General features: G+C 31.8%; 2 protein-coding genes across 3 annotated transcripts; both read left to right on the forward strand.

Annotated features, from left to right (window-relative positions):
* The first annotated feature begins 994 nt into the window (after window positions 1-994).
* On the forward strand, window positions 995-9,835 carry LOC131637326 (protein CfxQ homolog). Of its 2 annotated transcripts, XM_058907921.1 has the most exons (7): window positions 1,202-1,323; window positions 6,742-6,880; window positions 7,822-7,932; window positions 8,051-8,149; window positions 8,496-8,606; window positions 8,696-9,139; window positions 9,209-9,835. In XM_058907921.1, exons 1-7 carry the CDS (start codon window positions 1,238-1,240, stop codon window positions 9,743-9,745), a joined length of 1,527 nt encoding a protein of 508 aa, XP_058763904.1. In that variant the 5' UTR covers window positions 1,202-1,237; the 3' UTR covers window positions 9,746-9,835. The 2 variants fall into 2 exon arrangements, with proteins under 2 accessions (XP_058763905.1, XP_058763904.1); XM_058907922.1 differs by lacking the exon at window positions 6,742-6,880 and having other exon boundaries at window positions 995-1,323.
* A 3,462-nt stretch (window positions 9,836-13,297) lies between these two features.
* LOC131637307 (uncharacterized) lies at window positions 13,298-17,135 on the forward strand. Its single transcript, XM_058907891.1, has 5 exons — window positions 13,298-13,739; window positions 13,840-13,877; window positions 15,719-15,983; window positions 16,070-16,353; window positions 16,445-17,135. The coding sequence occupies exons 1-5, from the start codon at window positions 13,392-13,394 to the stop codon at window positions 16,884-16,886; spliced, it is 1,377 nt and encodes a 458-aa protein (XP_058763874.1). The 5' UTR covers window positions 13,298-13,391; the 3' UTR covers window positions 16,887-17,135.
* Window positions 17,136-24,144: the final 7,009 nt, after the last annotated feature.

Raw genomic sequence — 24,144 nt, forward strand, 5'->3', positions numbered from 1 at the left:
TTAGTTAGAAGTTAAGTGAAGTTAGAAGCAACAACCATCCTTATGCTCTAGGACCACGAGAGAGAGAGAGAGAGAGAGAGAGAGAGAGAGAGAGAGAGAGAGAGAGAGAGAGAGAGAGAGAGAGAGAGAGAGAGAGAGAGAGAGAGAGAGAGAGAGAGAGAGAGAGAGAGAGAGAGAGAGAGAGAGAGACCATATCCTCCACCCAAAACGTGTCACATCTCTTATAAATCCAACATTTCACTCATTCATAGAAGATGTGGGACTTAACCACTCACAATTGTACCCAACAATTTCCTCGATAAATGTAATTTCTCACATCATATTATAAGATCCAATACAAGATCCATTTTCCGCTCTCTCACCAAGCCAAACTAAGGATTTAACACCTCTGTTATCCACGAGAATTCAAACACAAGAGGGAGTGAATTTTGATAAAAAAACATTTTTAAAACTTAATAGAAAAAATTGATTATACTTGATTGATTTTTAGAAACGAGAAGAAACACAAATTATGCGTCGAAGAATAAATAACAAAAATATAAAGAGATAAAGAAAATGAAAGAACATACAAGAAATTATACTAGTTCGGCTTTAAACCATAAAGCTTACCCGAGTCTCCAAGAATTTCTCCTTTAGAGTTCAAATAACAAGATAGCTTTTATCACATAATCATCCCATAACCTTCTAACACTATGCTTTTATCCTAGATTCATCTTGCAACTTTTATAATGATATCAATATTTACAAAAGAATGACACTATCTTGATTTACAATTAGAGCATAAATATATTAACCAACAATTACACAAAAACAAGTCTTACTAAGTGTTTCACTATCTTAACACTAAAATAATTCTAATTTAATATTAAATTTCTCGTATGAAATATTTAAATATGAAAAGAAAAATATTTAAACTAACATTTAGATGATGAGTTGTTAGGTGTTAAAAGAGAAAGGGTGTAATGTGAAAATATGAAAAAGCTAATATTATGGAAAGATTTGATTTTGGATGGATTTAAGGACGCGTTATAGTAGGAATCGCAATTTTCTGTGTGCCATCAAACACTTTTACGCCGCAGATTTAGCTCTTAATATTAAACAACAACAACGACAACAATACACTCTCTTTCTCTCTCTTCTTTCTCTCTCTTCTTTCTCACTTTCTTCTTCTTTGAGGAATTCAGAATGAACAGGTCTCAAGATCAAAGGTCAAGGCCTGCAAAACCACCTACAATCCATGCATGTGCTCTCTCAGGTGATCTTATCGGACTTCAGAAGCTACTCCGTGACAATCCTAATCTTCTCAATGAGAGAAACCCTGTTGTAAGATTTCCATTTTCCCTTCATTTCTATCAATTGGGTATCTCCAAAATTTCATCTTTTTTTGTTATCCCTTCATTTCCACCAATTGGGTATCTCCAAAATTTCATCTTTTTTTGTTATTGTTATTGTTGTTGTACTTTTTTTTTTGTATGATCTTTCTGAACTTTTTAAAATATCAGATCTTTAAGAAAAAATGTTCATGCTTGTGTTGTGATTGTGAATTGAGGATTTGGAATTATTTGAACTTTTTTTTGTATCTCTAATGTACCAATTGATAAAACCTCAGTGTCAGTTAATAACATTAGAGCATTTAATTTAATACGGGGTATTACAGATGCCATTAGTGCTAGGTTTGCACTTTCGTCACTATCGGAGTCCGATGAGGAACTTACTTCATTATCTTCCCATGCTATGTAGGCCTTTTTATTTTTGAACTCCTTTTTGCCTTTGAATCCATTCTTCTTCGAAAGCTTTGGACATTCCGGCTTTATGTGTCCTTGTTTCCCACATTCATAGCATGTAACTTCTTGTGATGAAGTGGATGCTTCTTTATCCTTATGCTTTGAGAATTTCTTTCTTTTGACATAGTTAGTATTATCAATATTATTTTTACCAAAAAATTTGCCTAACCTTTTTACAAGAAGCAAGAAATTTTCATCTTCATCCGATGCATCTTTCATTTTGCTTTCTTTTGAATCTACCTTTAATGCAATGCCTTTGGATTTCTTCTCTAAGTTCTCATGCTTTTCCAATCTTCCAAGTTCCGTCTCATATTCTTGAAGTTTTCCAAATAGTGTTGCGGAAGTAATTTTTGATAAATTTTTCTTTTCGGATATCGCCGTCACTTTTGGTTGCCACTCCCTTGTCAAAGATCTGAGTACTTTAAGATTAAGTTCTTCGGTAGTAAGAGTCTTACCAAGTGCCTTCAAGTGATTTGTCAAATGTACGAATCGTTTTTGCAAATCGAGAATAGTTTCTCCGGGCTTCATTCTAAACAGTTCGTACTCTTGGCTTAAAGTATTCAATCTTGATCTTTTAACTTCAGTGGTACCTTCATGAGTTTCTACAAGAGTATCCCATATTTCCTTTGATGTTGTACATGCCGATACTCAGAAAAATTCATCCATACTAAGAGCACCTTGAAGGAGATTGACCTCCTTTTTGTCAGCAAGAACCCTCTTTCTATCGTTATCATCCCATGACGCTTTAGGTTTATCCGATCCAACACCGTTAACGACAGTTACAGGAACATGAGGACCTTGTAGGACAACCTCCCATACTTCTTCTCCTTGTGCTTCTAGATGAGCCTTCATTCGGATTTTCCAAAGGTCAAAGTATTCACCACAAAACAATGGAGGCTTGTTGTTAGAACCACCATCTCTGAAAACTGGATTTTGGTTTGCGGAAGCCATTCTGGATCTTTAGGAACAAGTTACCTATAACTTGCTCTGATGCCAAATGTAAGTATGAAGTGCGCCTAAGAGGGGGGGGGGGTGAATTAGGTTTTCAAAAATAATCGGTTTTATGAGAAAGTCTTTTCTGATTTTTGGTTAAGTGTTTGAAGGCTTTTGATGGTTTTTATCTTTTTCTTGGTAATGGTGATGAAAGCGGTAAAAGCGAAAAGATAAAGAACGCAACGATATATACTGGTTCCCCTCACAATCCGAGAGTACTCCAGTCCCCTTTCAAACACGAAAGAGATTTCACTATAGTTAGAATTATTGTACAAGCCTATGCCTGCTATCTAACCTATAGGGTGATCAAAGGTTCTTAACACCTTTAAAATCAATCAACACTAATGTGGATGAAGAACAATCCTCTTCAAACACACCACTTACTTCCAACAATCCTGGATAGTAAGGAAATAATTTTCTTTGAATTTTTACAAGAGATTTAGATTAAGTTTGTATAGCACTATCAATCTTGAATTGATCTTCTTCTTCAAATAAACAATTCTCAAAATGGATATAAGTGTTCACAATGTATGCATGAAACTTTGAATGAATTTCTCAATGAAAATGTGTATAGAAAGTTTCACTTGAAAGTAAGAATTTGATGAACACTTGGAAATATTGAAAGATGAAGATTTATGAAAGTTATGAATTGTTAATGAAGAAGGTGATTAATGATTATGAAATATGTAGTATTTATAATGTGCTAAACACCTCTTTGAATGGTTATTTTTCCATGAAGCAATGCAATGATTTAGTGGTAAGAAGATAAATTCGTTTGAATGAAATCATGCAATGGAAAAACACACTGGTTCAGTAGGAACCGGTTCCTGCCTGGGACAACCCGGTTCCTGCTGAACGTTACAGCAGAAATATTCAAATTTTGAATTGAGGAACCGGTTCCTGCCTAGGGACAACCCGGTTCCCCATAGTAAACCACAGAATGCTGAAAACTGAGAATGCTGGGAACCGGTTCCCCCATAGGGACAACCCGGTTCCTAAAACCTTTATTTTGAATTTTAACTTTGAAAAAGGTTTTAAATGAACTTTTGAGGGATGACACTTTGTAGTATGTTTATGATATGCATGAAGATATATTTGTGAACAATTATATGTCAAAGTGAGTATTGTTTGTACCTTTGCCGTTTTAGCTTGATCCTTGAGTCTTTATTGTTTCTTCAAGACTTTGAAATGATGTGTTTCTTGCTTAAAACTTGAAATACTTTTTGCACATCCTTTTATGAAAGCTTGATGTCCATATTGTCTTCATCAAAACAAACTATGCTTGAGAAGCTTGCATTTACAATGATAACCTTTGTTTATTGGTTTCCTTTAGTCTCAAGGAGCTAGATTAGACAGTTTCCACGTGTGATCTTAATACAAGACAAGGGCAATATGGTTTTAACTTTTCCTTCCAAAAAAAATTACGGGACTTCTTAAGAATTAACTTAGGATTATGTTTGATCAATTTCATCGATTTGCATCTCTACCTCATACTTTTGCATCTTACTTTATGAATTTGATCCCCCAAGGTAAACTCTCATTTTCATCTAGGATAGTTTAGACTATTTCTTTGGTAGGGTTCCTGTACAAACTAGGGGTTAAAGTGTTCACCATTAGACATGGGCCAGGGATGGATAAATTCATTTTTCTTATTCAATAGGCTTTTCTCAAAGGCATAATGTTGGTTAGTAGAGTGGTGGGTATTAATGAGGTGATCAATTTGGCTAAGAAATCTAAAAAGGTTTGTCTTATTCTTAAGGTGGATTTTGAGAAAGCATATGATTGAGTTAGTTGAATTTTCTGGATCACATGCATATGTTGAATTGGATGTGTGGTAAAATTATACATGATAAGATCGTGAATGACAATATTAAAGAGAGTATTGGCATTACGCCTATAATAGAAAACATGGCGAAACATAAACTTGGGTGGTTAGGGCATGTAGAGAAAAAACATGTAGGCTATATGATAAGGAGAGTAAATCATATGGAGATAAGTCAAATAGTTAGAGGTAGAGGAAGACATAGGAAAACTATAAGAGAAGTTATTAATAAAGTTCTTGAGATTAACAATTTGGATAAAATCATGACCCTGGTAGAATATTATGACGAAAGTTGATCCATGTAGATGATTTCACTTAGTGAGACAAGACTTAGTTGTTGTTGTTGTTGTTGTTGTTGTTCCTGGAATTTACCAAATAAAGTAATTAAATCCATAGAAGATAAATATTAAGATTCATGAATTGCACTGACTTTAGGTTGCCAATTGTGGTTTAAACATCTAAGGACTTTGTTAATAAAATCCTCATTTTAATTTTTTTACTCATAGTTCTTAAATGAATAAAAATAGGAATAAACTATTTGTCTATGTGTGGAATATTTTCTCCATGTTTCATTTTTAATAGTTCATACTTATAGGTTAATATGTTCATTTTAGCCCTATTTTTCTCAATTGTTCCTTCATATATAATTTGAAGGGTGTCCCACATTTCTTTAGCAATATTACAGTGTGAAACACATAAATATACATTCATGCATAAAACAATGGTGATGATAATTATAAGTTTCAAATCGCACTACATTTTTTCTTTATTTTCTTTGGGCTATAGATTTTTATATTTATTTTCTGCAACCCAGATATCACAATCCATCATTCCAATAAATTTTTTCATTTTCTCTTTTTGAATACCCTTAACCATTGAAAATTGAAGTTTGTTTAGTGAACCATTTAAGGTCATTCAACCTCTTGAGATGATTAATCTTTAAATAGGAGTTAGGCTTTGATACCACTTGGTTGAGAGTCTAGGGAAGTCGTAAGCTCTAATACAACTTACTTAGAAGTCCAGTGAAGTTAGAAGCAACAACCATCCTTATGCTCTGAGAGAGAGAGAGAGTGAGAGAGAGAGAGAGAGAGAGAGAGAGAGAGAGAGAGAGAGAGAGAGAGAGAGAGAGAGAGAGAGAGAGAATATCTCCACCCGAAATGTATCACATCTCTTATAAATCCAACATTTCGCTCATTCATAGAAGATGTGAGACTTAACCACTCACAATTGTACCCAACAATTTCTAAATGCGATTTCTCACATCATACAATAAGATCCAATACAAGATCCATTTTTCGCTCTCTCACCAAGCCAAACTAAGGCTTTAATATCTCTAGTACCCTAGTGACTTCAAACACAACAGCGGGGGGTAAAGTTTGATAAAAAAACAGTTTTAAAACTTAATAGAAAAAATTGATTATACTTGATTGATTTTAAGAAAAAAGAAGAAACACAAATTATACGCTGAAGAATAAATAACATAAATATAAAGAGATAGAGTAAATAAAAGAATACACAAGAAATTATACTAGTTCGACTTTAAACCAAGAGGCCTACTCGAGTCTTTAAGGATTTCTCCTTTAGAGTTCCACTAACAACGTAACTTTTATCAATTAATCATCCCATAACCTTCAACAAAATGCTCTTATCCCAGGTTCATCTTGCAACTTTTATAATGATATCAATATTTACAAGAGAATAACACTTTCTTGATTTACAATTAGAACACAAACATATTAACCAACAATTACACAAAAACAAGTCTTACTAAGTATTTCGCTATCTTAACGCTAAAATAATTCTAATTTAATATTAAATTTCTCGTATGAAATATTTAAATATGAAAAGAAAAATATTTAAACTAACATTTAATATATTAGATGAAGAGTTGTTAGGTGTTAAAAGAGAAGGGGTGTAATGTGAAAATATGAAAAAGCTAATATTATGGAAAGATTTGATTTTGGATGGATTTAAGGACGCGTTTTAGTAGGAATCGCAATTTTCTGTGTGCCATCAAACACTTTTACGCCGCAGATTTAGCTCTTAATATTAAACAACAACAACGACAACAATACACTCTATTTCTCTCTCTTCTTTCTCTCTCTTCATTCTCACTTTCTTCTTCTTCTCTGAGAAATTCAGAATGAATAGGTCTCAAGATCAAAGGTCAAGGCCTGCAAAACCACCTACAATCCATGCATGTGCTCTCTCAGGTGATCTTGTCGGACTTCAGAAGTTACTCCGTGACAATCCTAATCTTCTCAATGAGAGAAACCCTGTTGTAAGATTTCCATTTTCCCTTCATTTTTATCAATTGGGTATCTCCAAAATTTCATCTTTTTTTGTTATCCCTTCATTTCTACCAATTGGGTGGGTATCTCCAAAATTTCATCTTTTTTTGTTATTGTTATTGTTGTTGTACTTTTTTATTTTGTATGATCTTTCTGAACTTTTTAAAATATCAGATCTTTATGAAAAAATGTTCATGCTTGTGTTGTGATTGTGAATTGAGGATTTGGAATTATTTGAATTTGATTTAGATCTTCTTGGTAATAATAACTTGTGGCTTAATCAACACTGTAATTTGATTAAGTACATATGTTGGTGTTCAATCTATAGTGTCGGTGCTACGTAGATTGATCTATTGGTGAAGATTTGAGACACGAGAGTGTGATCCTCTCAAGGTCTCGGATTCTAATTCTACTAGGTGCTTACAATTCCGCAGGTGGTCAGTGGGATTGGTCCCCTTGGATTAGAATTGTATATTTTTTTTTCAATGCAATATGCTTAATTGATTGATCAAAAGAAAAATGTGAGATATGCATGGTGCCTTTGGTTTTGAATAGGTTAGCCACACTAGAGATTGCTTAGGAGAGTATGTCTTAACGGCAATTGATTTTTATGTATTTGGTTGAAGATTCTTCTGGGGTTTATGTGACAAAGATGTTAAGGGATTGAAGGGTATTGTCATATTGATCCTTTCGGGTTTTTAGTATTGATTTGGATTCCATTCCATGTAGTAACTGTGGGACACGGTTATTGATCTTGGTTGACCGATTTCAAATTGATGTCTGAGATTGATTAACGTGTATAACTGCGTGCGTTTTTTTTTTACTGCAACAGATCCGGATCGGATGTACCTGCATTGTGATTTTTTTTTACTTTAAGGTTTATCTTGAATTCAAATTATATGCTAAGATCGTGTACCTGTTTTGAATGCAGATGGCACAAACACCTCTACACGTTTCTGCAGGTAACAATAGGGCTGAGATAGTTAAATTTCTTCTTGAGTGGCAAGGATCAGAGAGAGTTGAGATAGAGGCTAAGAATATGGTTGGTGCCATCAATTTTTCTTTTCAAGTTATTGTTCGAATGTTTATATGTATGATCTAGAGTTCTGGTTATTTATTGTTTGTAATCGTCAAAACTTTTCTTTGTATCACTTCTGCAGTATGGAGAAACTCCATTGCACATGGCAGCAAAGAACGGATGTAGTGAAGCAGCACAGTTACTTCTTGCGCATGGCGCTTCTGTGGAAGCAAGAGCAAATGTAATTTTTCTCTCGCTTCATTTATCCTTTAATTTAAAGCTTATATTATAAACGTTTGTCATATAAGTGCTTATATATAAGTTATTTCTTCTATAGTAGAAGATAAGATCAAATCAAACAGTTTTCATAAGTTATCTTGGAGAGTTTATAGAAATATGCTGAAAACAACCTATGTAAATATCATAAGCTATTTCCATAAGCTCTACCAAACAAATTCTCAAGTGTTTATGCTAGTAGATAAGCTCAAATAAGAAAGTTCAAATAATCTAGTTAAAAATCAAACAAGAATTGTTTTTATGCTTTGTAATAATTCATTGAAAAGTTTGTTATGACCTTTTTCTTGCAGAATGGTATGACACCTTTACACCTTGCAGTTTGGCACTCATTAAGAGCCGAAGAATTCTTAACTGTGAAAACACTGCTTGAACATAATGCAGATTGCAGTGCAAAGGACAATGTATTAAATTTTATCTCTAATTTTATTTTTGCTGAATAGCTTTTCGGTCAATCACAGTAGATGCTTAGATTAAAGCCTATGAATTGCAGGAGGAAATGACGCCTTTGAATCATCTTTCACAAGGCCCTGGAAATGAGAAGCTTAGGCAACTATTAAACCAGCATCTTGAAGAGCAGAGAAAGAGACGAGCTATTGAAGCGTGCGGTGAAACCAAAGCTAAGATGGATGAACTTGAAAAGGAACTCTCAAATATTGTAGGTCTATATGATCTAAAAATACAACTGCGGAAGTGGGCGAAAGGCATGCTTCTGGATGAGAGGCGTAGAGCTCTTGGTCTACATGTTGGCACTAGACGACCCCCTCATATGGCCTTTCTCGGAAATCCTGGAACAGGTAAAACTATGGTTGCACGGATCCTCGGGAGATTACTTCATTTGGTAGGAATTCTACCTACTGATAAAGTGACAGAAGTTCAACGGACAGATTTAGTTGGCGAGTTTGTTGGTCATACTGGTCCGAAAACCAGGAGGAAGGTACGTTATTGGCTTTGAAATTCTTTTTCTACGATTTGATTCTCGATTTGATAATCATGTTTTATACAGATCCAACAAGCAGAAGGGGGAATTCTTTTTGTCGACGAAGCTTATAGACTGATACCAATGCAGAAGGCAGACGATAAGGACTACGGATTGGAAGCCCTGGAGGAGATTATGTCAGTTATGGACAGTGGAAAAATCGTAGTAATATTTGCAGGGTACAGCGAACCGATGAAACGAGTAATAGCTTCCAACGAAGGTTTTTGCAGAAGGGTGACCAAGTTTTTTCATTTTATCGATTTCAGTTCAGAGGAACTAGCAACAATCCTTCACATCAAGATGAGCAACTTATCCGAAGATAGTTTGCTATTTGGATTTAAGTTGCATTCTGAATGCAGTATAGAAGCTATATCCGCCTTGATAGAAAGGGAAACAACCGAAAAACAACGTAAGGAAGCAAACGGCGGTTTGGTCGATACCATGTTGGTTAATGCAAGAGAAAGTTTGGATCTAAGACTTAGTTATGACTGTATAGATACAGAAGAACTTCTTACCATTACATTGGAAGATTTAGAAGCAGGTCTTGGCCTATTGTCACAGTAACCATTGTTAGGCAATTAGATATTTTGAAGAGATTGATTTAATATTCACCATTCTTTGAGAAGGTTTTTGTGTAATTGATAATGTTATGTAGATTCTATTGATGCACTTGGCTTTTATTATCTTTCATTGTATTCTTTGTAGGTTATATTCATTTTAATAGGGCAGTCATAACTCTTAATTTTGTCCTAAAGTATTTCAATTAGCTATTTAATAGTCTTGTTATGTTAAGTCAGTTCAATTGATAGCTGAATATGAACCGTTGCAGAACATCGATTTGAACTTGCGACTAGTCTACATGATTAAAAAAAAAACATAGTAGAAATACTAATCTTGGAGATTGCGTGGAAGCCAATAATAAGATACATTAACAAGAAAAAACATGCTTAAAACAAGAGGTTATTGCCTAAAAGCAAAACCAACAAGCTTAAGACAAAAACATCAATTCACATAATTAAAAGAAATAATTAACATCGTGACAAATTAGAAGAGTGATGATGAGTGATGATTAAATCGGCTAAAGTGTCTCTCATTTGAAAATAAATTAAAATACAATTAGAAAACTAACAATGATTGACCCATATTCTAACAAGTAATCACACCACTAGCTTGTAAAATAGCTATATAAAATTTTAAAATTTTAAAATATTTAGTTTATAGTAATTAAAAAAATTATATTAAATTTTAAGTGGTACGACTTGAATATACGACAATGTTTTGACGGTAGTGAATGTGATATGACCTCTTATAAAGAGGTTGAATAAATGTAAAATCATCATATAGAGCTCCATTGGCAAGGAGCCCTGTCCAATGACGTATTCGAGAAATACCGAATTCGATTTTCAGGCGGAACAATCTTATTTGGCCAGTGCGCATGCCTCTACGCACGAGCCGAATTAGTGATCCACCTGTGGTGAGTCGAAACCGGTGCGAATAGTAAAAAAAAAATTAGAAGGAGTCCACCTCAAAAATAATAGGAGTATTTCTAAGATCCTTTAGTTTGTCAAAAGTAATATGAAGAGTATTTACCATAAAACGCAATAGTGTATTTTGACAAAACTATGATAATATATTTTGAATGATTTGGGTATTTAAAATAATTTTTGTTGTTGTCATTTTTAAATTCTTCCAAAGTTACTATAAAGGATTTAGATGGAAGTATGATCCTTATAAAATATAAGGAAAAAGTTTTGAGATTAATAATTTAGATAAAAATATGATTTTTGATAGAACAAAGATCGACTTTGGGTCAGGGCAACCAGCTCCAAGACCTTAAAAAATCAGAGGCCTCAAAATCGATTAAAAAAAATTAATACAGAATAAATATTAAATACTATGATAACTAAAATCATAAAACAATGAAGTGCTAGCCTAGTGGTTAGAGGCCTGACATTTTATAATGATGTAAAATTAGTTTAGCATCCCTTATATTTATATATCGATTTTAGTAAAACTTTGAGGCTCTTAATGTTATGTCTTAATATGACGGTGTAGTAGAGATGTGATAAATTTTGGATAGAAAATTGTTAGTGCGTGAGACACTTTTAATGAGGAGAGAATAGAGAGAAGAAAGGAGATAAGAATTATATTATTGAACTGAATTGTACAAATAATGATACAAACGATGACTATTTATATACAATCCTTATTGAGCTTGGACTTACACAACTTAGATTATATTTGATATTGTTAGATTAGATTTGATATTATATTAATAATATCAATCCCAATAATATCTCAACAAATGCCAATAATATCTTAACAAAAATGTGGAGAAATTGCTCTGTAATCATAGATGAGTACCCTTTTTTTATATTCTCTATTTTTGTTCTTTTGCAGAAATGGAAATGTGAAGAGAGAGATTGAGAGAGAGAGAGGTGTTTACTTACACAAAAGCATATATAATTGAATCGAACTCTAGTCTCGACAAAGGTTGGTTCAACAGAAGTCGAAGTCTTGCAAATTGTAGTCGAAGTCCGTTCAAGCATACAATTGTCGAAATATGTTATGTTGTTAGCATGTCGAATTGAGCCAGTCTGTTAACTCAAATTTTTAAGTTAGCTTGCTATTTAAGTTAACTTGTTATTTAAGTTAGCTTAGTAGTCAATAAATAGTCTATAAATTCTTATCAACACTTTTTGCTTAGTGTTATAACTTTTTCCCTACTACAACACTTAAGAAGCACTGCCTATTTCTGTTTGCATTCTCCAACTCTTCACAAAGCGTTTCCTATTTCCAAATTCAAAAAACAAACTGCCTACTGCAGCACTTCACAAGTCGTTGCTTATTTCCAAATTCGAAAAATAAACCGCATACTGCAGTATTTCACAAGTGTTTCCTATTTCCAAATTCAAAAAACAAAGTGCCTACTGTAACACTTCACTAATCGCTATCTATTTCCGAATTCAAAAATAAATTGGCTACTGCAACACTTTACAAGTATATTTTCTTGTTATTTTAAAACACACCCATGCTCATTAATTATTGTTATTCATTACAAGAATGCATGAATGTGAAATACAAAAGAAAAGAGAATGAGCACCTTGCCAATAGAATAGAGAAGAGTTTTAAATAAGTGCAATGCAGCGGAGTAGAGATGTGATAAGCTTTGGATAAAAGCAATGAGAAGACTAAAAAATGTGGAGAATATGCTCTGTAATTGTATATGAGAACACTATTTTCATATTTTCTATTTTTACTTGCAAAAATGAAAATGTGAAGAGAGAGATATGTGTTTAGTTAAACAAAATCATCCGAATTCCAATCTCAAGATTAAATTTAAGCTTTGAAACAGTGTTTTAAAAACTGAATCGAACCTGCCAATCAGACCGGTCAGACTGCGAATCGGAGGGGTCACCGGTCTGGTCTGATTGCTGGACTAGATATGCTATTGAACCGGTGAGAATCTGCTAAAACCGGTCAAAACTGGAAAAAGTCAGTGAACCGGCAGGTTTAAAAAAACGGTGGTTCAAATGCATAATCTTTTTTTTTTTCGCACAAAACGACGCCGTTTTGATGATTTTTTTAAATAAAAAATATCATTAGATTTTATTCAAACCTTATTTGGAACAACTTTTCCTCTGTTTACAATAGACTTGGTTTAAAATTTACTTAAATTTATATTTTGTATTATTTTGTCGTGAGTGATAATTATATTTAAAATTTGAATGTAAAAAATAAACATGTGAAATTACGATATTTTAAAATTGTAAAATTTTGTAGGTGTTGTGATATTTTTTAAAGACTAAGTCATTCGGTTCGACCGATTTAATAAATTTATAATATTGCAATAGAGACCAATTTATTCAACTGAGTTATCCGATTAATCATGAGGTTCGACCAATAACCCAGTGATTCAACCAATAAACCAGTGACCCAATATCCTCACCGATTTGATGACCGGTCCGATTTTTAAAAGATGGCTTTCAAATTCATATTAATTTGAAAAAATATACCTCAAAAATATAAAATAATAATAAGGGTGAATGTAGTGCTAGTATTCAAATGAAGTTACCCAATATAGTAAAATCAGTTTTTCATATCGGTGAATTCCCAAAAAAAAATCCAATTTTTCTGGCTATCAACACACACCTCTCTCACACAAATCCATTCTACCTGCATCCCATTGCAGAGCACAGAACAACCAAAAATGGTGTTAACTTCAATTTCAACACCATCTTCTTCATTCCTCTCCGATTCTCCTTCAACTTCCACTTCCAATTCCACTCTCTTCAGAACCACACTTTCCCCTTCCTTTCTCGTTGGATTCCCAAAACCTCCCTTTTCAAATGCAACCCTCAGACTCAAACCCTTGTCTTCTTCCGCTTCTTCCACTCAACAAGACAATGGGTCGCCGGAACGGTTTCTTAAGAACAATTCCATTGCGGATTTCATGCGGTTCAAGAAAGGGATTGATGGTGCTACTGGTGTCTTGCAAACTGCTGTTGTTAGTTATAAGAGGAAGTTACCTTGGTCCATTTTGAACCCTTTTGTTAAGGTTGATTTAAAGTTTGTGTCTTTCTTTGTTTATCTCAATTGGGTTTTTTTAGTTATTTAAATTGGTTTCTTCATGCTCTTTGTTGTTGATGTTGTTGTAGGTTGATTTGATTTCAACAATTCATATAGCTGATGAAGAGTATGTATTGTTTATCTTGAACTTTATCCTTATATTGCTTTTTGGATTTGTTAGTTTTCAACAGCAACTTAGTTAGGGTCTCTTTGGATAAACTCCTAAATAGAAATATAAGTGCTTATATTTAAGCTATTTCTATAACAAAAGATAAAATAATGTCAAATTGTCAATCTGTTTGCATGGTAGTTATAAGCTGTTTTCATAACCTATCATAGAGAGATTATGGAAGTCATCTGAAAACAACTTAGTGTGTGTTTGATTTTGTGGTGCGGTGACGAGAATTGGTTTGGACTGAATTGAATTTGTATAGTTTTTGGTTAAAAGTGAGTTCGATGTAAAATGATTTATGTTTGGATATATTTATGTAAAAGTGAGTTAAACAACAAATTTAAGTGTAAAAATCAGTTTAAACTCAAAAGCTACAAAGTTTAGCTTCAAGTAGAATCAATTCTGGAGGTAGAATCAACTATACTTTAGATGAATCAAACATCTCAAAATCATTCCAAAATCAATTATACAATCCTAGAACTGCTATTGGCTCTTTCAAAAGCTAAACCAAACATACATTTATAGTCACATCCTAAGCTATTCCAAAATCAATTATACACCTCTAGAACTGCTATTGGCTCTTCCAAAAGCTAAACCAAACATACACTTATAGTCACATCTTAAGCTATTCCAAAATCAATTATACACCTCTAGAACTACTATTGGCTCTTTCAAAAGCTAAACCAAACATACATTTATGGTTACATCCTAAGCTATTCCAAAATCAATTATACATCTCTAGAACTACTATTGGCTCTTCCAAAAGCTAAACCAAACATACACTTATAGACATGACCCAAGCTGTTTCCACAAGCTATCTCACAGAGTCAGAGTCTCATAAGTGTTTATGTTAGTAGATAGGTTCTAGTAACCCCATCCAAATAGGCTCTTAGTTATCCGGCACTATTCAAGAGAAAGTGAAGATAAATTCTACACATTGTATCTATTATTTTAGAAATGTTAAGAAAATGAGTTGTAAAGAACTTATGTTCATAACATTTTCTGTTTTTATTAACTCTTCTAGATACTGACACAAATATCTATGTCATAAGATGATTTCAGATAAACTCTTTCTAACAGTCACATTGTGTTTTCATATTTCAATTTGAAAGAGCTCTAAGTTTATGTATAGGCAAATCCATTTCTTTTGTTGGATAAACTCTAAAATTTGATTGAGTCTTGAATCCAAACATGCTAGAGTTGTTTGGGGGTGAAGAAATTTGGGTGGGGAGTGAGGAAGTGATAGAATTGATGGGATTCTATGAGGAAGGGTTATGAAGAATTATGGGAAACCAATCATGAGAATTAAGATTCTCTCGATAAGTATGTTATGATTCTCACATTGGGGAGTCTCACCTAATGGACCACTCTTTTGAGATAGACTCTCCCTTTGGGCTTATGCTCATAAGATTGGTGCTTTCATTGAGAGGACTGATATCTCGGAAAGGGCTACCTTCGAATGGTTACGACCGGTGGAGGGTTCCACCAATGAGGAAATTTGGTAAATTGTCACTGAGTTAAGTGTTGTGGAGTATAACCTGCCGAGGAAGTCACCTCTCAAAAGGTGGTGCATTGTTATGAGTCACACATTAGAGTGTCTCACCTAAGTCTAGTTTTTTTTCCCACATAATGGACTAGTGTTTCGAGATGGACTTTCCATTTGGGCTTATGCTCATAAGAAAGTATAATTATACAAGTGCTTTTCGATGCATCAACTTAATTTGTTTATTATATTTTTACATTTTTCCCAAAGCAATATCAACATTAATTTGGATGATCCTAATTTATACGAGCAGGTATTTTCTGGCCCTCCAAAAGGAGCTCGAATCCTATGATTGCGTTCTGTATGAAATGGTAGCTAGCAGGGAAACTTTAGCGAATATGAGAAACCCTATAAACAGGTTAAAAGGATCACACTCTAGGGGTTTTACCATTTTGGGATGCATTCAAAGACAAATGGCTGAAATTCTCAGGCTTGATTTCCAATTAGATTGTCTCAATTACCAGTCTGAAAATTTTCAACATGCGGATCTTGACTATGAAACCTTCCGATTACTCCAGGTGAAACTAATTTTTTAGTTGATTATGAGTAATGATCAATACATTTTTCCGTTGTTCGGATCTAATTTTTCTCTTTTTTATTTAAGGATGCAAAAGGTGAAAGTTTCTTTTCTTTTGCAAAAAAGATGACTCTTAAATCTACAAAGGCGATGTTGCAACCTTCAATTCGAGAAGATCTTGATCCGTGGAGATCCAAGCTTTTATGGGCTGCACGTGTACTTCCTATGCCGCTAGTTGGCCTTTTTCTCATCGGAAGCGTCTGTGCAAATGTGGAAAGTCCAGTATCTGAATATCCTGAAATTGAGGCATTGTCAAGACTTGATTTTAGTGGCGCCATGAAGATCTTCCTTGCAAAAAGACTAACATCCGAGTAAGTCTCTCTCATTTTCTCTTTGAATGGTGCTACCGACTTTTGTTGAGTTACCAACTTGAGTATTGATGATAAAACTATTGTTGTAAAGGTTGACACAAGCTACAGCAGATATAGAAGAGAAATCAGTTATAATTGGCGAGCGAAACCGAGTTGCAATCGATGCCCTCAGAACGGCACTGGACAACGGAAACAATAGAATTGCCATACTTTACGGGGGTGGCCACATGCCGGATCTCGGGAGGAGATTGAGGGAGGAGTTCGATTTAATCCCGTCCGGCGTGGAGTGGATAACAGCATGGTCCATAAGGAAAAGAAAACTTAATACAAGATCACTTCCATTTCTGAAGACAATGGCCAAGGCTTCAGGTTGGCCGTTGAATCGCTATCAGACACTAGCGTTGCTCATCTTTTCGTCCGTGTTGGCGTTGGATCTGTGGTTTTGGGAGCTTTTCTTCGGCACCACAGTGGACTGGGTCACTGAGGTAGCCTCAGAAGTTAATCAGTATGTTGGTAATTCAAAAATGATATGATCATTGGATTCAGAAAATTCATACTAATAACTAATTAGGATAACAAAAAAAAAAACTTGTATATGAATGTAAAAAATGGAAATTTTATCAACAAATGTAAAATTCTAGCTATTCCCATAACTCAAAGTTTTAAGAGCCTGCCTCTTTGGTGCATGGAAATGGGAATATGTAATCATAAGAACTGAGATATGTAAATTTCATTGTGCTTTTCAGATATGCAAATCCTGAAATGGTGTTGATTTGTTGTATTAGTTGGTATACCTCGACATAGTTTTAGTAATTTTACACGCTCCCATAGCATTAACATATTTTGGTTCGGACATTTGCTCATATAATCAGTGGCGGAGCCAGAAATTTTAGACAGCCTGGGCAAAAATTTTACACCATTGATTATTCATCTATTTTAGGCAGCCTGGGGCGTGTCCGGGCTTGCTGGGCCTTGGAACCTCCCTTGCATATAAAATTCAGATGAGGCTAGCTCTTCTAATTATGAATTTATGAATGGTCTAAATCAAGTTTTCCTTATGAAATTAATCACTATGATTGCAAACAGTCTATATAAGACTATAACAATGCATGTTAACTTGCCTGCCAGTTAGGATGGGGAAAATAAAAGGATTTAGTTTGTAGTGGTTGCTCATGCTGGGGACATTGCTATAGCAATTATGTCTAAAACTGAATGGTCCATATCAACTTTCCCTAATTATTGTTGCACATTAAATATTGATATTAAATTAATTAATATTGTTCAAGCTTTATTTAATCCTCAATAGACTTTAGTTTTTGAAAGAAAATATCCAATAGAGTTTTGATATTATAAACTACTTTGAAGTATATACTAATACAAGTCATTACTTGGTCATTCTCATATTCAATTTAGTTACTTCTTTGACAGGATTCTTTTTGTTGAACATTCAATAATACTTTTTATATGAACATATAATATAATAATATTGTAAACGGAATATTATTTTTTCGAATTTGTGTTCACATTCAGTTTGGTCTTTTACCTATGTTATTGATGCCAAATATCTATAAAATTGTATCAATATATATAATTAATCTCTATATAAAACAAATTGGTTATTTTTAAATTGTTGAAAAGTTTATACTAAGATGATTATGCTAATATTAGATAATTCAATGTTTGAGTTGATTTATTTAATGTCTATAAAGAATTATGGGAGATGTAACTATAAGTATGATAAATTTGATATCCATGACAACATGACTCGTATAATTTGATAATAAATAATTATTTATATAATTTGATAAACAAAAATTATTAAATCTTAAATATTTTTAAAATTTTCTTTGGACTGCAAGGAAAAGATTAGCAAAAAGGCTCCAGTGGTCTGGGATCGAATTAGTGACCCTCTCTCTGCAGGAGGTTTGAACTTGATCTCTCTTTTGGAATGGAATAAAACGACAATTGGAAAATTCCTTTGGAATGTGTATGAAAAGAAAGATAAGTTGTAGATTAACTGGATACACTCGTACTATTTGAAAAATTCGGATCCCGCGAGCTTCTGTCCTGGTATGAATTGCTCCTGGACTCTTAAGGCAATGTTCAAACATCGAGACATCCTTATGCAATCTGAGGAATGAGAGGGATTTCAAAACACAGGAAGGTATGTGACTAGAAAGATCTATCACTTGTTTAGAGGGGAGAAACCCAAAGTGGAATGGAGAAAACTCTTTTATGGCAATCTTGCTAGACCGAGAGCTAAATTTATACTGTGGTTGGCCTGTCTAGATAGATTGCCCACCAAAGACCGACTTCATCGCTTTGGTGTCGATACTAATAATAAGTATGCTTTTTTGTGGATTACATGAAAGTTGCAACCATCTCTTCTTTGAGTGTACTTACACACATAAAACCTGGTCCGATGTACTCAAATGGATAACCATGAGTCGTAGTCCGGGGGGCTGGAATTTTAAGTTGAGTTGGGCGTGCCAGAAGGTTAGAGGAAAACGTATAAAAAACAACATCATAAAAATTGTTATAGCTGAAACTGTATATGCAATTTGGACAACTCGAAACAAGATCTTTTTTCAGAACAAGAATGTGGACTCTCTCCAGAATAGTGATGTGATTGATATTATAATTATGAGAGCTAGCAGTAATAGGAAGTTGAGCAAGTTCTGTAAGTAGTTTAATCGTTTTGAGCTTTAGTTGTCTGACAAGTTATTTTGTCATTGTGGTCCCTGGATCTTTTGATCGGCTTTGTATTTCCGTAATTTTTGGAAATAAAATTTTCTTCTTTTGATCCAAAAAAAAAATATTTATTTTAAAATTTAAATAATATTTGCTAAAAACTAATTTAAATGACAAATATCTATATTTTTTAAATTCAAACAATATTTATGTTATTTTAATTTGTTTTCTGTTATACGAAAATTTAAGTCATTTTTATTTTTCAAAAAACGTTTTATTTGCTAAACTATTTTCACTTTTTTAATTATCGAATTTAGTAAATTAATTTAATTTTTTTGCACTAAAAATTAATTTAATATCCATTATTAACTTAGTTTTATATATATATATATATATATATATATATATATATATATATATATATATATATATATATATATATATATATATATATATATATATATATATATATATATATATATATATATATATATATATATTGTATATGAAATTATACAAAATGTTCATATACAATGTTTTGTCAAATTTTACAAATGTCATGTTATTTAAAAATTTATATATCGTTAAATTAAAACTGTTTCATTAAAATAACAAAATTAATTTCATGAATACGAAGACAAAAAGTTATAATTAATTAAACTTAAAAAAAATGTAAATAAATTTCCTATTGATAAGACATGTAGGGTGATGGGTCACAAAATTACAACTTCTCAACCAAACTACTAATAGTGAAGCAAAGCCACATCATATTAAATTGTAATCAAGTCTCATATGCATCAAAAATATATATATATATATATATATATATATATATATATATATATATATATATATATATATATATATATATATATATATATATATATATATATATATATATATATATATATATATATATATATATATATATATATATATATGACATATTTTGAGTTTATAATTTATAGTTTATAAATTTAAATGATAATAAAATATTTATTTAATAACTATACTTTTATTACGAGTTATAATTTATTTTTCATACACAATTTCAAATAATAATTTAGCTTAAAACTTATAATTTATAATTTCCTTCCAATTTTATTTTTATTAATTTAATTAACATTCACTTTGTTCCTTTATAATTTATTTCAGTTAAAAATAAAACAATTATGTATTAAATGAAAAGAATACTAAGTAATAATGTTATTTTAAATTTATCAATTAGTTAAATTGTTAATTTTATTAAACACTTCAATTAGTTTATCTGCTATCAGTCATCAGCTATAAATTATCAATCATTGAACCACCACTCATAAGCTATAAGATATCAACCGACTTATCAAATCAATCATAATTTTTACTAAACAAAATCTAAATAAAAGAATAAAAGACCTGTTTAGTAATTATATTTTCATCACGAGTTTATAACTTACTTTACTAGCTCATAGTTTATTTTTCAGAAGCTGTTTAAAATAGCATTTTAGTATATAGTTTATCTTTTTTTCTTCCACTTATTCTTATTATTTTAACTAAAAATAATTTATATCTTTTATAATTTATTTTAATTTAAAATAAAACAATTATGTATTAAATGAAAAAAAATCAAACAATTATATCATTTTACATTTATGAGTTAGTTGAACAATTAATTTTATCAAACACTGCAATTAGATTATTCGTTATTAGTCATTAGTCATCAACTATAAGTTATAAACTATCGATCATCAGTCATCAATCATAAATTATAAATTATCAATTAACTTATTAATTAATTGCTGATAATTTTTTTTATCAAATAGAATCTAAATAATAAATGATAAGATCCAAATCTGTGGTTGACTTTAAGGATAACACACCTATGAAATAAGAAGTTGAATTTAAACTCAAGGGTAGCTAGTTAAAAGAAATTTTATCTATAAAATTTATTAACATTGAAATAAAACCAGGTGAAGAAAAAAGAATGCAGTGTGTCAAAATTTATCAGTAAAATTTATATTCAGGTAGTCAAAAATTGTATCTAATAAACACATAGATAACATTATGAAAAATTGTGTCCCACCAATGATAAGAATTTAAAGTAAATCTTAATTTGATAACATGTCACCACATTTTGTTTTTTTCTCATAAATATGAGTCATAAAGAACCAAACAATTTTGTCATTTGTTTTTTATGCTCCAAGGCCTAATATTAAGAAATCAGATTCTATTCGAAGTAAGTTCTAATCCTTGATGTAAGAAATCTCAATGGCCAACATCACTTTAATAAGCTTGATATGTAGAGCTGTAGTGATGTCAAGATGTTGCAAAAGATTTCTAAAGTAGTAGCAAAAGTTTCTCTAAAGATGCCTCTACATGAAGACGAATTTGAGCTATTAAAACAATCTCACCAGTATTACATCTGACCCAATAAATTTTATGAAGATATCAAAATCTTTCCTTTATCTTATAATAATTAGGAGGATGTATTTTATGTTGTGAATAAGTGTGAGTTATTAGTTCAATATTGCTTGAAAAAATGGAGGTTAAGCACTTTATAAGTGAGGTGACTCATATATATATATATATATATATATATATATATATATATATATATATATATATATATATATATATATATATATATATATATATATATATATATATATATATATATATATATATATATATATATATATATATATATATATATATGGGGACGACTCAAGTGAGAACACTTGGTTATTATGAGAAATGAGAACAATGAATCACGACCATTGAATTTTGATTTTGTTGATTTTAATGGATTGGATTGGTTTCTATTTCTATGTTGATTTAAAATAAATATTAAGGATCATAGAAATAGAAACCAATCCAGTCCATTAAAATCAACAAAATCAAAATTCAATGGTCGTGATTCATTGTTCTCATTTCTCATAATAACCAAGTGTTCTCACTTGAGTCGTCCCCTATATATATATATATATATATATATATATATATATATATATATATATATATATATATATATATATATATCATCTTAAAATTTTGGGTGATTATATGGCATCTCTTTCACTTGTGTGTTGCTCTTGATCCAATGTGGATGCTCCCCATGATGACCTAACAGTGATATTAGAGTCGATGGTTCTATTAAGAGACCGACTCCTTGTATCGAAAATGTGGTGGTTAGGCGGCAAGTCCCGTTGTAGTGCCCACAACGGCAGTACAAGTGTATGTGAATGAAAGAGTTTCTGTTTGAGGGAGAGCATAGAGGATGGACTCACACTTGAAAAAGTGAAGGTTGAGCACTTTATAAGTGAGATGACCCATACACATATCACCTTAAGATTTTGGGTGACTGTGGTGTCTCTTTCACTTGTGTGTTGCTCTTCTAATGTGGATGCTCCGCATGATGACCCAACCCCTTGGTCATAAAGTACTAGAAAATTTGGAATTCTTAAATAGAAGATGAGACAATTGATAAGTGTAATTTACATGTTTATCATTATTATATTCCCACCGAAGAAATGGTCTTGATTGAAAAGCAGTGAGAGTTATGATTATGTTAATATACCATTTATATGAACTTGCCTTTAAAGTACTAGAAAATTTGAAATTCTCAAATAGAAGATGAGATAATTGATAAGTGTAATTTACATGTTTATCATTATTATATTTCCCACCGAAGAAATGACCTAAATTGAAAAGAAGTGAGAATTATGATTATGTTAGTTTATCGTTTATCTGAACTTGTCTTGAAATCATACTTTGAATAAACAATCTATTCATATTAATGTTTTGATTTATTGATGATTATGAATTTGATTTTGAATTTGCATTTGCATTTATGAATCAAGAAAACTTGAAATGATTTATTCCAAAGTTTTTGATTCATCACAAACCTTAAATGAATTATGCATGGTTGAACTTATTGTATAGAACCATTTGATTTTTTGTATGACTTTTGTTTGAGGGCGAACAAAATGCTAAGTTGGACAGAGTTGATAAGTGCCAAAATTACGTATTTTTACATATATATAATTCAGGGCTCTTATTAGTATATTTAACAAATAATCTTATGAAAATCCTCAAATTCAGTATAAATAGTGGATAGACTTGAATTTTATCATCTTTATAAATACTATGACTATTCCTTTCTCAAATGCAGGTAAACAGACTTATAATGGCAAAATGATCACATAAGAAAGGACTCTAAATATAACAAGGCTTGTTGAATAAGCAAGTACTCGATTAGAGAAATCTAGCTAGTGAGTGGAAGATCTACCATAAAACATTCTTGCTGGGTGATTTGATTTGTTCACTGGGAAAAATAGGGATTCAATACCTACTTGATTGATTTGCTTCATGGTGAAGAAATTTAGTGACGTTAGGCAAAGCTACTAGGTCGTTGAGCAAAAATAAGACGCTTTAGAGCCCCTTAGACTAAGTTACTTCATGGTAAAGAAAGGAAGCGTTTTCTGGAAAAAATAAGGTGGTTTAGAGTCTCACTTGGGTGATCTGGAAGAAACTTCTTGAGGAAGAAATCAATTTGTTGGGTGAGTTGATTTGGCCGCTTAAAGAAAATGCCTCAACACACCCTTATAAATAGAGGTTAGAACATCCCATTTGGAGAAATATTCATATTTTACATTCCATACAAAACATAACAAAAAATAGAGAGAATAAAAAGAAAGAGTAATCTTAAGAGGAGGAATTAAGATCGAAGGGGGGAAGCTTCATCCGATTAGAGGGATTGATCACTAATGCTTTTTCATCTCTTTCTTTATCATCAGTGTAAAGCTATTATGATTAAGAGTTGAGAAATTCTCTTTTGTCGGGGTTATATATAATTATCCAAATATTCATGTATTCCTTTTAATCAAGATATTATATATGTTCTAGTTATTTATTAATATAATTGATTATCCTTGTTCTTAATGCTTGTTATAATCTAACAAATTCTAACTTGGTATATGGGTTTGAAATGCTATTAAGAAATAATTTTCATAACCAATTACTGGATTTTCATCTGTTAAACACTAAACTTAAGAGATGGATTTAGATTTAACAATCATATACACTATTGAAACTTAATGTTATCATATGGATTACTCGACT

The sequence above is a fragment of the Vicia villosa genome, unplaced genomic scaffold (genome assembly GCF_029867415.1).
Source record: "Vicia villosa cultivar HV-30 ecotype Madison, WI unplaced genomic scaffold, Vvil1.0 ctg.001966F_1_1, whole genome shotgun sequence".
Lineage (NCBI taxonomy): Eukaryota > Viridiplantae > Streptophyta > Magnoliopsida > Fabales > Fabaceae > Vicia > Vicia villosa.